The sequence below is a fragment of the Acanthaster planci genome, linkage group LG05 (genome assembly GCF_054643075.1).
Source record: "Acanthaster planci isolate LZ-2023a linkage group LG05, COTS_SCS, whole genome shotgun sequence".
Lineage (NCBI taxonomy): Eukaryota > Metazoa > Echinodermata > Asteroidea > Valvatida > Acanthasteridae > Acanthaster > Acanthaster planci.
In genome coordinates, this window is record NC_141781.1 from 11,836,200 (window position 1) to 11,850,972 (window position 14,773).

General features: G+C 42.3%; 1 protein-coding gene across 1 annotated transcript in view; it reads left to right on the forward strand.

The window, feature by feature from the left end:
- The window catches only part of aldh7a1 (aldehyde dehydrogenase 7 family member A1), a 58,800-nt gene extending 44,396 nt beyond the window's left edge, over window positions 1-14,404 (forward strand). Inside the window, exons 17-18 of the mRNA XM_022238536.2 lie at window positions 2,342-2,417; window positions 12,135-14,404. Of these exons, the coding sequence (XP_022094228.2) occupies window positions 2,342-2,417; window positions 12,135-12,189 (131 nt within the window). The 3' untranslated portion in view covers window positions 12,190-14,404. The remainder of the gene's footprint in view (window positions 1-2,341; window positions 2,418-12,134) is intronic.
- Window positions 14,405-14,773: the final 369 nt, after the last annotated feature.

Here is a 14,773-nt window from a genome sequence, read left to right on the forward strand (position 1 = left end):
GCATAAAGGCCCTTCAAGGCAACCTGCCTGCCCACTGCAGGCTTGCCCAAGCAACTGGAGAAAAGTAGCTGTTATGCAGGTGTCAGGGGATGGAAAGAAAGCGATGATTTATTGACTGTGTTGCACTGTTATAGTCAAGTACCTTTGGGGTACCAAGTTCTTTGCTAGGTGTTTCACTAGATAGGAGGGAACACAGTTGAAGTACATGGGCATTTGATTGTACATGTACATGCAAATAGGTAAGATTACAAAGTAAATTGATGACATCTGACCATTACCAAAAAATGAAGTTTTTAAGACAACTGTACTCCAAAGGTACTTGGCCGAGTAATTATCTCCTTGAAACTTGAATTTTACAAAACTGGGAATGTCAGAAGGCTGAAATTTATCTTCTAATCTTACCTGCTATTGTGTTGTAGGGCATAATTGGGAGTAGCGTACAAGTACTTCGGGGGTATGGATGAATAACAAGAACAGTGTTTAGATTTACATCAAAAACAGTTGATGGGGAAAAAACAGTCTCACATCCCACGCAGTGAGCAATTTTTCAAACACGAATGGACACACAGACAAGTTTGGGCAAGCTTAGAGAATGTACATGTAGCTGCCAAATTAAATGTGTCCAGACAGATTTGACGGTGCCGGACTTGACAAATGTGACATGGTTTGAGGGCAACATTGATGGCATTTCCAAATTCCCAAAGCCCCTTAAGGTTTGCTTTCCAGGGTTGAGGCAAACAACCTGTGTCACATACAGTGTAAACATGCGAACAGATAAACCATTTTAAGGGGAACTGGCGCCTATGTGTGTGTTGAACAACGTTTTTATCATATTCTGTGGATTATTGCCAACAGTTTCCCCAAAACACAGGTACAGGTATACCTTTGGCAATGAACAAAAAGTAATTTTCTATATTCTTTTTCATTATAAATGCAGATTTTAAATTGTATTAACATACCTCATGCATATTCAAGATTGAGAGCCACCTTCTTACTGGCCCATTAACAGTCACATGCCAGGTACTTTTTCCAGCTTACCAGGCATGCAGGCAAGGAACCACGCACAATTCCATGTGCAAACCTACTGTAACGGAACTGGTACCCTGGTGAAGTAGATGTACATGTACGCATGCACAAGCATCATTGTACCGGTAGCTACATGTGTCTATACTCACAAAAAATGGCTGCAGACATACATGTACATGGGTGTTTTCAAACGAAGCTGGAAATTGTAAATGGCAACTGATGAATCTGAATATATTCATGTACATTTACGTATGAGGTATGGTTAAACAAAAGGAACATAGACTTTCACTCTCAAATCCTGTTGTATTTTTAAACTGTAACAACATTGAGCAGTTCAAACTGTTCAAAGTAAAAATGCGGAGAGCCTTTCCTCATGCACGTAGACTTGACATTTGCTAATGTAAGCAGTTACGTAACGTCTTTGAAAAATCTGAAGAAAGGTCTTGACTATTAGGATGACTCAGCACTCCCTAGTACATCTACTTAGCACTTTGCAGCAAGTAGTAAAATGTAGCAACTAGTTGTCAAAGTACAAGTTATGTACTTACTTAGACCCTTACTATCTGATCAGAGTGCTGCAAATAGTTGTCCTAGACATGTAAGTCCAGTAGGAGGTAGGCCCAACTGTAAACCACTTGAAGTTTTCCTGCTCTTGTGGTCGCAAGGCAGATGCAGTAACAACACTGCTGCGGATCTTTTTGTATTGTCATTTATTTATTCGATCAAAACAAAGTAACAATAGAACAGTGTACACACAAAGAAAGCAAAATAACCAAAACAAATATACAGGGCTGAACAACACAGACCTGTACGACAATAAAAACAAAAAGAGACAGAAAAGAGGGGACACAGTGACCATGGGCGATCAACAGCAGAATACAAAAACAAAACGAGAGACAGTTGTGAGGGTCAGGGACTGCAAAAGTAAAATAAACTTCTATTACATGTACCTGCAGGTGTGCGGCTGTGCGGGTATGGCATGGTTGTCCGCAGGTATGCGGGTAACCACCGTGCTTGATTTCTGACAGATAGTAGGTGGCAGAATAAGTTAAAGTGCAGCTTCCTGGAGAAGCAGGTTAATGATGACGGATATCACTGGTCCGTCACACACAGGGCTCCTGGTGCGACCAACCTCACTCTACTGCCGCACAAATAAGTGTCCGCTCAAGTAGACACACACACTGCAGTCGCCCCAGTTGGAGTTCCTGATTTCATAGCTGCAGACACGCTGTGACACACCTCCAAATGTGAGCTTAATAACGCCACAATCACTGGACCCAATGGCTTGATTTGTTTTTTTTTAATCTCCCCGCAGGTGGTGAGAAGCACACAGGAGGAGGTCGTGAGTCTGGAAGTGATGCCTGGAAACAGTACATGAGGCGGTCTACTTGGTGAGTCTGAACTTTACTGTGTCAAAAGGGTCCATAGCTTCAGTCATTCCACTCTTACTGACGGTAAAGGTCAGTGGCAATTGACCTACATGTAGCTAAGGCCAGTACAGTGCCCACAAGAAGAGGTTTAGATTTAGAAAAGAGCATTGCCGTTTGTCAACCTTCTGTGTAATTTAACAAATATACATGTAGATGCGCAATATGGAAATAATTGTTGAGTTCTGTAAATGCCCACATAATAAAGGGGCGATAGATATGACAGACCCCAAAACTGGAAGCACTCACAAAGCACTTGGTTTAGTGCAGGTTTACCCTTCATGGGTTAAAATGCAGCCATTGCTGTGAATTTGAATCTAGCATTCTTGCCTGATACGGTGAATGCATACTGTCAAATCAAGGTAAGCTCTTGCACTTCTGATCTGGTTCCTGCTCTCCTTTCGAAATGCTGGAGTAAAGGGACCATTCTCATTTGACCTTCTATGTTTAGGCTTGAACTAGTGCCTTGACCACTCATAGCCGTGTATTTGATACAGGCGGTGATTTGAAAGCATCTGATATAGTCACAAGAGATTTGATGAGTGCATTGGCACTTCTATGTTTCGTGGTTGTGATTGGCTGAGCTCTCAGAAACAGTTAAGTACATGCATTGCACAGTGCTTATTCTCCTACATGTGGGTATTTCAACAAGTTGACCCCTTCCACAGGTCACAGGGACAATGGCGCACTGGTCATTCTCGGACTCCTAAAAGGGAATTGTTTGAGTCAGTGTTCAGACCATGTGAAAGCCAACCTCCCTTGGTATTGTTACATTGATCCCTTATAAGGTTCAGATGGAAAACATATTTGTAGTCTTCCCTAGTCTCCTGTGTTTTGCCTGAAATGCTTTGCCACACATTTGCATGTTTATTTTGTGCAACTAGCACACCGGAATGACCTCTGAGATTGTTTAAACTCTTCCTTCGAAGTCTTCAAAATGGCTAACACACCGCTGTATAGGTGTTGAGCTTTTGAAGTTTGGCATAGTGGGAGGATGATAATACAGATACAACCACATGTGAGTGTGTTATCCAGATGTTAAAGACACTATGCTGGGTCTCTCCTTGGCATAAGCCATGCCAGGATCAGCTGGTTTCTGTTAGGAGTAGCACACCAGGTGTGGTTCCGTGGGGCGGGAGGTGTCAAAACCCCCCTGCTCTTAAGAGAGAAAAGGTATTAAAAACATGGGGGGTAGCTAATAAAAATAACTTAAGTAAATGCAGCAATATCAGTGTAAACAATATATGTCAAGTAATGGTTTCATCACTGTTCCCGCTTGTCCACAAAAGATGAGACAAAAAAAAAATGGCCTGACCCCCCTCTCAAAAAATTCTTGGATCCGTCCCTGCACACAATGTCTGTGCAAAGAGTATGCAGCCGCTGGCCATTGGGTAACATAGGAACACATGTTTTTGTAGCCCCAAATTTCAGACATGGCGAGAATTCAACTGTTTCTACCAAAGACCAAGTACACTCTATAGCCAAAGACAGTGAAGTCAAGTCAAACTCCATGAAGTCAAGCCAAACTGGAAGCTGTTGTTGATCCACTTTACAAATGCAGATTGTATGTCTTGGAATACGGGATGAATTTAGATGCTTGTTTTTTTCTGCTCGGTGAACAAATACCGAGGAACTGAGGTGCCTGCATAGAGTTTGTCCGACATTGAATTGCCATTTTAATTCCGGGCAAGAAAATAACTCAAGAACATTTTAATTTTGCAATTTTGAGTTTTGAATTTTTTGGGGTGAAATTTGAAGATCTCACAGCCGATGCTTGTGGCCAACACGAAAAGACAAGGCTCTCAAATTTAATTTTGTTCGTTAATGAAGAAATTTTAGTATCCATGAGCTGTCCTAGATCCGTGAGACCTATTTTAATTACAAATTGTTCACGTCGAGCAGAAACTGAGGTACCAGCTGGAATCTAGCTTTAGTTAGGCAAAGGAAGATGCTGCAACACAGCGTGCAATTACAAAACGACGTTGGAGCTGAGATTATGCCAAGAAATAATGTGAATAGCATCGAAGAAATGAAAACACCCGGAGAAAGCTAAGCTTGAGATGTGTGGAATAAGAATGGCACAGTTTGTACAGAGATGATGAAAGGTACATTATATAACGTAAGAGACAGGTGCACCCGCTGTGAAGGAAATAGTAATAAGTCTTTTGAGAGTTAAATTCGAATAAAATCTGGTACACTGCCTCATCTAAATTCACGTGAACACGTCAATTGAAATTCTCCATACTAAAGACACCGTTGCTATACCTCGTGATCAGGGGCAACCGTTCGCCATGCACCAACACACCGTTTTCAGTGGAGAAGAAGGGCACAAAGGAACCAGTCCATTCCAGAGATGGTGGTCGCTAGGCATAAACTTGCCCCGAATCGCGAGGTACCTCTATAGCAACAGTGTCTTTAGTCTGGGTCATTCAAGTTGTTATGTTTATGTGCAGTTAGATACGTCAGAGTAAATCAGATAAGTCAGTGTATCAGATTTTATTTTCTAAGATGTCAGAAGGAAGTAAGTAAATCACTGAATAAAGCCGAACAAGACTTCAGCTCTGAAGGAAAATGGCAACAATTTTGGTCTCACACGAAACACCTGGGAAATGGAGAAAAGAGATTTACTGACCTCATGGTCATAAGTGATAGAAAAGGGAAAGCTGAAGCTTTAAGTGCCCAATTTGCCAGCGTATTTACGGAGGAAAACAAGTTCAATATTCCTTCTATGGAATCCATTAACACAGGATATTCCCGAACTAGAGATTTTTGAAGCAGGGACGACTTCAGACTTTGATGCCAAAGAGAGCAGCAGGTCCAGATGAATACCACAGTAGTTTCTGAAAATGTTTGCATCAAAACTAGCACCTGTTCTCAGAGATTTATTCCAGTCTTCAATTGATTCTGGTCTGGGGGAATCTGGAGTATTGCCACGACAGTGGAAGGAGTCAAACATCTGTGCAGTATTTAAGAAGGGCAACAAAGCTGCACCGGATAGTTACAGACCAGTCTCCACGACCAGTGCCATATATGTCAAATATTGGAGCACATGGCGCATTCTCACATCATGGATCATTTTGATAGGAATGGGATACTGGTGGACTCTCAACATGACTTTCGAGCAAAGCGTTCAACGGAAACGCAACTTACTGTGACCACTGACGATGTTGTTGGGGCATTAGACAAGAGGAAATCCATTCGCTTGGCAATTTTAGACTTTTCCAAGGCCTTCGATAAGGTTCCTCACGAAAGGCTCTTTGGGAAGTTGGATTGTTATGGTATCAGAAATAATTTGCATAGTTGGATGAGGGATTTTCTCACAAACCGGATACAAAGGGGTGGCCTGTGAAGGAAGCATGTCTTTGGAAGAACAAGTTCTGTCAGGGGTACCACGAGGAACAGTTCTCGGACCTCATTTGTTCCTGACTTGTATTTAACGACCTTCCGGGTCACATAAAGTGTATTATCGAGGCTTTTTGCAGATGATTGTCTTATATTACACCGGTTTCCAGTGTAGAGGATATGAACTTCTTTACAAGAAGATCTCAAATCCCAGGAATCATGGCAACATATATGGCAAATGAGCTTCAACCCAACTAAATGACCTATTATGGTAATCTCATAAAAAGAAACCACCCACGAGGGACTACGTTTTCTGCTGACAAACACCTTTTCCTAGAAGTTCACAATCATACCGTGGAGTCTAGCGTGGTAGTAAACTTTGGTGGGGGAACATGTGGATAACGCTGCCACCAAGGCCAACCGGACATGAGGATTCCTTTGAAGAAAGCTTTGGTCCTGCTCCAAGGAAGTGAAGACCGTTGCATGTACAACGTTAGTCAGAGCTACTTTGGAATACGCCACCACATGTGCCTGGGACCCTTATAAAACCTGTCACATCACGAACTTGAAAGGTAAAGGAAAGCTGCACGCTTTTGCATCGGGAATTACTACAGAGGCAGCAGCGTCACCTAGATGTCTGAACTGGGATGGGGCTCGTTGGAAACGAGAAAGGTGAGGGATAGATTAGCTATGTTGTACAAGATTCAGAAGAGGATGGTGGGAATAAGTACAGATGCATTTATTGCATACTGACCGGAAAGGAGCGCAAGGAAGAGTAACAATATGCAAATTGCAATCCCATTTGCTAGTACTGAGACTATAGAAACTCATTCTTTGTAAGATCTTCAAGGGAACGGAATAAACTTGATTATGACATTGTCAAGTCAACATCATCAGAGAGTCTCAAGGGGGCACCTACAGCACGATAGTATGCACTACTCGCCTAAGTCAGCGATATGCAGAGTAGGCCTACTGCCCTGCTGACTACAACTTCCGAAGATTCAGAACGTTCTCAAAAGGCTTATTGCGGTGGCAACAATCTGGTGAAAGATGGAAATGGTGTGAGTAAACCGTAAAGAGGAGCGTAACTCTGCTGCACTTTATCGGCCAGTACCGCAGCTGTCCTTTAAGAATCGTTTGGATTTGAACATACATGTACATGTATCTCAGTTTTAACTTGAGGAAAGAACGGCCAGCTTGTAACAGATGTGGAAGTGCCGGAGTAGGACGTGGGCCCTTGAACAATCAATCTTTAACCTTTTTTAGAGTCCACGGTACAGATAAATCACGGCAGATAGACGTTTGCCTTTCGAGCCAACTTTTCCCTCATTTTGGCATTTGTACTTTGCATCTGCGTTATTTTTCAGATAGCCCGTGATGATCCTTTTTATTCTTAAAGAGCTGAGGGACGGAATATGCCCTCTTATCAATATCGCAACAGTGCATTTTTCTTACGAGTTGATCGTTTAGAAGTTTTTTCAGTAACTGTTTGACACCAATTTTTATGAAAATGAAACTTACTGTTCTCGGGCAGGTCGACCAAAAAAGGATACTTTTCCACTGCGGCACTTAATGCACACGGGCTGGTGCATGCGTGGCTTTCAACTTCCAATGACCGTATATTCAATGAGTTGCAACTCCACCACGTTGGGACTGATGAGTGCTTTTACATCCATGCCAAGTTATAAAAAATCAGGTATGGCACTGCCGAGTTGGGGGTGGGGAGTGGGGAGGAGGAAACCGCGCTCCACTTGTGAGATAGTTCCAAAATAACCCAGGTCTTTGAGGGTAAAGCTTGCCTCAGTGAGTGGTCGGGTTTCTCGATATGATTGACTTGTGATTTCCAGGGAGCAAAAGTCAAATCATGTCCACGTCAAAATGTGGTTCAATCTCGTAATCTCTTAAGTCTCACGGTCGAGCCCTCATAAGACGCTGCCTGCTGCGAGAGCATTTGTGACGGGGCACATTATGCCTGACGTTTCGAGCAACAATTTGCAGATAATCCCCCCCAATCATTCTCTGTCGCCTTCCTCAAGCCACAGGGATTCAACATCGTTGGATTGAGAGACATCCCTCAAAGCCCCTCATATCAACTGATGTCGGTGTGATATCTTCGTAATCCGGAGCCGGGGAAGTCACCCAGCATACGCACTTGATTACTTTTTGTAATTTGCATCACGGTTTGATGATGAACGACAAAAAAGTTGGGGGATAGAATTTGGTCTCAAATAGTGTTTGGGTTTCAGCTTTGCTTCTCTTTGTGGAAGTCTTCCTACATCTTTTCCTCGGAAGATACCACTAAACATGACTTCTAATAATTTCTTCATTAACTCGGCTAGAAGACACCTACCAACAAATTGCTTTGCCATCCACTGTTTTTTTTTATGTATGCAGGGTTTTGATTGTGCATCAAAGGACAAGAAGGAATTCCTCTCTCTTTACCCACCAAAACCCCACCCATTAACGGCAAAACCAAGTAAACAAATCATTTGGTAATACACAAAAAATAGATACAAATTCAAAACTTAACGTGGGAAAACGAACTAGTGACGAGTGTGAGATTCGTCGTAGATTGCGGATTGCGCCTTCAGTTTCATCTTCTCCAGAGAATTGTTCTAGAATCAGATAAACTGATTACTGAGAGCTCTGACTGACCTGTTCCTTGATTTTTAATCAGAACAGAAATGTACTACACGTGCTCTAGTTACCCGACCATTGCGTTGCTAAAGCGTAGGACTTGCAAATTGCATCTTAGTCCCCCCTTCCCCCCGCAAAGATAATCTAATCGATTGGCACAATGATTCAACATGGACGGAAAGTTGTTTGCCTCTGGTGTATGCGTTTATTACGTCTGTGCCATTGCGCCACTACTCTTTTGGCCGGATTGCCGGAACAACAAGTTCAACAGCCTGCCCTTTCGCGCGAATGAGAAAACGTGAAATCACGAAGCATGTTGCGACCACCCAGAGGAGTTTGCGATGTGCCGGTACAATGTATTAATCTTTGCTGCTAAGTCGCACGTCGTTTTGTGCTTTCGTAATCCACTTTGTATTCGAGCCAATCTTTATTCTGGATTCTGATGCGTAAGTGACCTTTTTTCTTCCCAAAGTTAATGCACTCTCACGAGGCTTGTGACAAGTGTTGTAATTCAAACCGTAGATGTGTACAACCTTTTTTTACATGCACATCCCACCCTAACAGAAAACCTTTCTGTGGCCATGTAATACGCCTTTTGCGAGTTAAATTTGAATAAAATACGGTACACTGAGTTATCTGATCGCACACAAACATTTAATTCAGACTAGAGACACAGTTGCCACACTTCGTGATTCGGAGCAAGCTTTTGCATAGCGACCACCATCTCTAGAATGGACTGGTTCCTTTGTGCATTTCTCCAATGAATACAGCGTATTGGTGGAAGTCGTCTCTTTAACATAACTAAGCAAAGCTTGTCCCTCATCACGAGGTATAGTAACCGTTTCTTTAGTATGGTGAATACAAATTGTTATGTTCACGTAAATTTAAAGAACTCAGATTTTATTCAACTACATTTATAATTTGCAAAAGGCTGGTTTGATGGCCACATTAAAGAGAAAAAGAAAGAAAAATTGAATAGGAAAGAAAGGCGCGTCATATTTTCTAACTGAGACATGCTCGTCATGCAACACAACAATGTATTCGTGTGTTTCCCTGTGGGTCTTTGAATGTGCGTTTTTTTCGAGTTGGTCTTGATATTATGTGTTTGAAGAATCATCCCGGGAGGAGTTTGATAACTGCGAAGATCTTGAAAGTTGAACGTGACTGTCATTAATAGTGCTTTTTCTCGGAAAGGAGACTCTATAACGTACAAATTAAATGGGATTGGACGAAACCTAGAGCCAACTCTGTTTTGGATCTGTGGGTCTGGAAAAGCTTCGAATGCAACACTGCAGCGCAGAGTTTTCTGAAAATTTGAATAATCAATGTCTACTTCCACGAATGTTAGAAGCTTTTCAGAGCTTATATAATAAAAACGTAAAGCAGGAAAACAGTCTGTGTACGTAGAGGGGCAAGCCATTAATAAAAATTTCCAGAGCGATGCAGATGGGGAGATCGGGCTATTGGCGTGAATTGGAGCTTTGCTCGTTCCACAGTCCCGTCCAGTCTCCCTGCGGCAACCCGATTTTGTTTTCGTTTTCGTGGAAAATATTAGTTTGAGACGAGGAGGAACAATGCTACAGCTCACCCTGCTGAGCGTAAGCGAGCACCAGCGAGCACCACACGTCCTGATGCAGGGATCTTCCGCAGACGTGACTTCGGGCACTAGCGCGGCAAGAGGATGTGCGCAATGATGGCTCAAATCCGGGCTCAAGGAGCCACCGGAGACAAAGGAGCGCGGCTGCGCTGTGGCACACTCTGATTCCTCAGAGGATCGCACCCGTCCGGCTCTCGACGCATTATACGCGAATACTTAAGCCCCTCTCCCCTGATCTCAGGGGCCGTCGTCCCTTGGGCATCGCAGGGAAGACATCGGATGTCGTACCTCCTGTTTAGCGGTGTTTTCGCTGCGCTGCCGCTGAAGCGCCGCAACTTTTTTTTCTTAGCTCCGGGCATTTCCTGATTTAGAAACTCCGGGGTTGCAAAACCGCGGACATTCCTCCTTTTTTTCCCTTTTTTTGATCTGTTATAGTGTTTCCTTTCGCTAGCACTCTGTGCTGCGTGCAGGATCACCCGTTCCTCCACAATGTTTGATGTTTTACCTTGGCAGGGTCTTCATATTACAGCATAATAAATGTGAAGCAAGCTGAACCGCACAATGTTCAAGAAACTTCTAACACTGTTATTAAGATTTTTTTTGCTTCCAAAATAGAAATATCTTCTATGTTCTTTGAGGATACTATTTCACCGTGAAAAAACAGTCATAACCTTTGCGCAAACATTCTCAAAGCCAGTCTTGTTTTTACTGTCAACAGCCGAGAAGTGTATTGCTGAAGGGGAAAATCGCAACATGAGACCATAAAAGAGCAATGTTTCTCAGGCTATCGTGGCACAGTGACAGAAGATGAATAATAACCTCCGACATCTACAGACACCCGCTTTTTGCTGTAGGGATATCGTAGATCGCATGCCAAAAACCGGGAATGGTTCAGAATACCGCAGCCTTGGGGTTACTATGTTGACCCGTGTTCGCGTGAGTTTTCCTAGTCGTTTCTGCTGTTGTGATTTACCGGGTGATACGATGAGTATAGCAGAGCAAGTGTTTGATACCTGTCGGCAAATGGGATGATAATTTTTCGCCCGTGAGCGACAAAACAACCGAAAACAATGGTGTAAGACTGGATTTAAATGTTTGCATCATTGTGAAATCTGGTCTCCTTAATAATGGAACACCAGCCTGACGTGTGTCTGTTACGCCATTTGCAAATAGCGAACTCATTGGTATTCCTGTGGGACGGTTTACTTTGATAGCGGAACAACCGCGCGGTGGGGCGGTGAACCGCTGGGTTTAGGTATCTGAGCGAAGTTCTGAAGATACTGCTTTTGAGGTAGTAGCCCCATAGAGATCGGTGTCCTTTCTCTATAGTAGCGCGTTCTGTCCAGTAGGTGGTCTCATGAGGTATGACGTCACGGACTGTGTGGCATGGCTGAGGGCTTTGTCTTCGTGTGACAACGTACGCTGATTGCGCCCGCTAAGTTGCGTGACGGTATCGAACACCAACAAACATGGCGTCCTCCCATATAGCACAGTGCTTTGTAAGTGTTGTTGTCCAAATAGATTTGCGGTGTAGAACTCAGCAAATCAGTAATTGGAGTACTTACAGACCGTTGGCTTTATTTTTGCTACACGAGAGGGCGCAATCGGCCTGCTTTTTTGGAAAGTCAGTTACATAATGCTCCGCATTATACCTTACGAATTTCTACATTGTGTGTAGGAGTAAAATATTGCTTCATCGCTTTTCGTGTTTTGTTACTGCTCGTCTGTGACGGAACGAGTCGTTACAGGCATAATCGGATATTGATATAGCGTACATCGATAAAAGATGACTGGCTTAATAGATTCCTACGTAAAAATACTATTATGATTATTGTGGAAAATATTGCATCGTTTTGTAATATATGCATGAATATGAAAGTTTTTAAGACTTGCAATTGTGCGGTCACTTTCTTAGCCGTTGAGGTTTGGCCGTTACTGTATTCCTCCGTTTCCAATACCCGCAAGCTTTATGCTCTGAGCCCTACGAAAGTAAAGATAATTTGCTTGAGTCTACACGAAAGATACTCAATAGAAATTCTACTTGGCGAGATTGATTTTTTTTTTTTAATCCGCTTTCTTGTTCTGTTTCACACGTGTTTTCGTAGCACCATCAACTACGGCGATGAGCTGCCGCTCGCCCAGGGCCTCAAGTTTGAATGAGAGGCTCCCCGCCGTCTTAATCATCGGGGAAGATGTCAAGGAGGAACGAGGGGAAACGTTATACGAAAAGATGCAACCCGAAGGATGTGGCAGGGTATTTTGTCAACGCTGTGAAGGTCCGGTTTTTTCCCCCTGGCTTTAACCAGGGTTCAAAATTTCAATTATGTCATGACAGCTCGGAGATGGGGCATTTTATGCTGCAGGTGTCAAAACTAAATCGTACTCCACAAGCTCATTCTGTCATTCTATCACGAGAGCGCAGGTATTCGGAATGTGTATCTTTTCGTTTTATTATTTCTTGTTTGCCTTATTTTTTTCTACAGATTTGACGGTTTGCAGACTTTTCCCTTTCATGATTGCATGAAAAATGAAAAACAAAACTGAAAGTTAACGTATTCAGTAGAAACGTAATCATGTATCATCATCTTATTAGGATTTAAGAACAGTGAAGCATTTGGAAGTTATTCACAAGTATTATGACTTGTTTTATTTGCGATTCATTTTTAATGATGAATGGATAAGAATTCAACAACTTACGGCATTTATCAGTGTGCTCGTGAAAAGCAAGAGCAAGCTGAAAAGCAACAATTTCAAAAACACAAATTGGTTTTGATCCCTCATTTGATTTTATTTGATTTGATGGATCCCCAGTTATTGGAAAGAAAAGTATTTTTTTCTGTTATTAATGTTCACATTCAAACTTATCTTGTCTGAAATAACCCTTTTTGATATACACGAGATAAGTGGCCAACCCGAAGACATTGTGAATGTGTTATGCTGCGAATTTATACTGAAAAAGCCGCCCTTGCTTAAAGCTTGCGTAGAAGTAGACGGCATTTATTTTTAATTCTTCATCATTGGCATGGTTTCATGGAAACAGTTTAGCTAGTAGAAAAAAAATCGTGTTGCTCTGCCACTCGTTTATTTTTCTAAAGGTTTCACTTGCAGCATAACGCGTTTACGTTCTTGCTGGACACAAACGTCTTACGGAGGGTGAAAGTTAAAGTTAAAAAAAAAAACCAAAAAAACAAACAAACCGAAGGTGTGTTGCAAGTCTTTATTTCTCGACTTCGCGTTAGTTATTGATGACCATGCCTCGTTTCGCCTAGAGCCGAATATCCAGCTACTTATTTTCCTTTGCCAGCGTCCAGAATTATAAAGATGGGTTTGTTGTAGCACGGAGGAAGGACACAGAAGGAGTTTGAACTGCCCGGGCTATACCATTTTGGCCAATTACCGCTTTCTGGCATGCCCGATGTGTCCATAACCAGAGTGCAGTGAATGCTTGCTATGCACTTCCTGCTTCACAACAATAAGCCCCATTTCGTGCCCAGTGATCATCGCCGCACTTTGTCGCTGGTAATCTGCATCCTTAAAACGTTGTGTACTGCAGTGTAGGAAGTTGAATATTCATGCCATCGTTGGTGCTTGGTATATATAATCTGACAAAACAACATGAAATTTAATGCTTGCGCAGTTGCTTTTATTTGGCTGTGTACCAGAAGTGTTCAAGTGCAGTTATTGCCCTTATCTAATGCTTTCTTCGGGCTTATTTTGGGAATAAATAGCTTAGTGGTTTAAAAGATTTTGTGGTTTATTTGAATCATTGTTATCTTTGAATTTATACAAAAAGGTATTTTATGAAATTTCATGATCACTCCTTGTGGTGAAACAGCGCATTTTGTTTTTCTTGAACTTAACTGTCCAGTGGTGGTCAACCTGTTGGCCAGTCTTTAGCCAAATTTGTACAAAGACTTTGAAAACTGATGTTTTGGAGTAACAAAAAAATACAAACATTGCAAGGATAATGGAAAAGTGCATCTAAATCTAAAAGTCGTGGTTAATTGGTTAATTGCAAAGAAAACACCACAAATATTTCTACGATATTACTGGCCCCACTTGTCTGGCTAAGCTGCGGGCAGGAATCAGGCATTTTTGGAATTTCTATCTTTGTTCGTCTGACCGCGCGGCGATGATCATCGAGCACTTTATGTGCCAGAGTTGTAACTCCTGTGCCCTTCCCCCATGGCTGTGTTGTGGTTGCCGTAGGACAAACGAAATCTTTATTTTCTGTTTGACCAAAGAGGGGGCAGTGTCTGTCAACGGAAAAGAGAAAACCTTCAAGGAATCTATGACCCAGCTCTCGAAATGTTGTCGCTCACCTTAGCTTTTTGAAGCCTTATAATAAAGGGCTTATGTAAACCTTGGAAATTCACTTTGTGTTTCAGTTGACCTTATTCTCAGTTGTTTGCTTAACCCATTTCAAACTGGCATTGTGAAAGGTGTTCTGGTACCTTTTTTGGTTTTGATGCTACTGCAGATGCCATTTGAGAGAGAGGATGCAAATTACATGCAAGTTTCTGTTGCCAGGTGATTGATTGATTCCACGTATGCTTTGCAACTGGCCAGTTGGCAAACCTTTCTCAGACAGAAACATTTTAGTGAGCAAAATTTGGATTTTCAACAGCAAAACCTACGAGCTGAGCAGCGATTTCCCTGATTGACGTCGTAGCAACGTCTTCTTTTTGAAGAAGTGTGTTTAGTGCACTCAACTATAGGAGAATGTCCAATTGTTTTTGTGCAT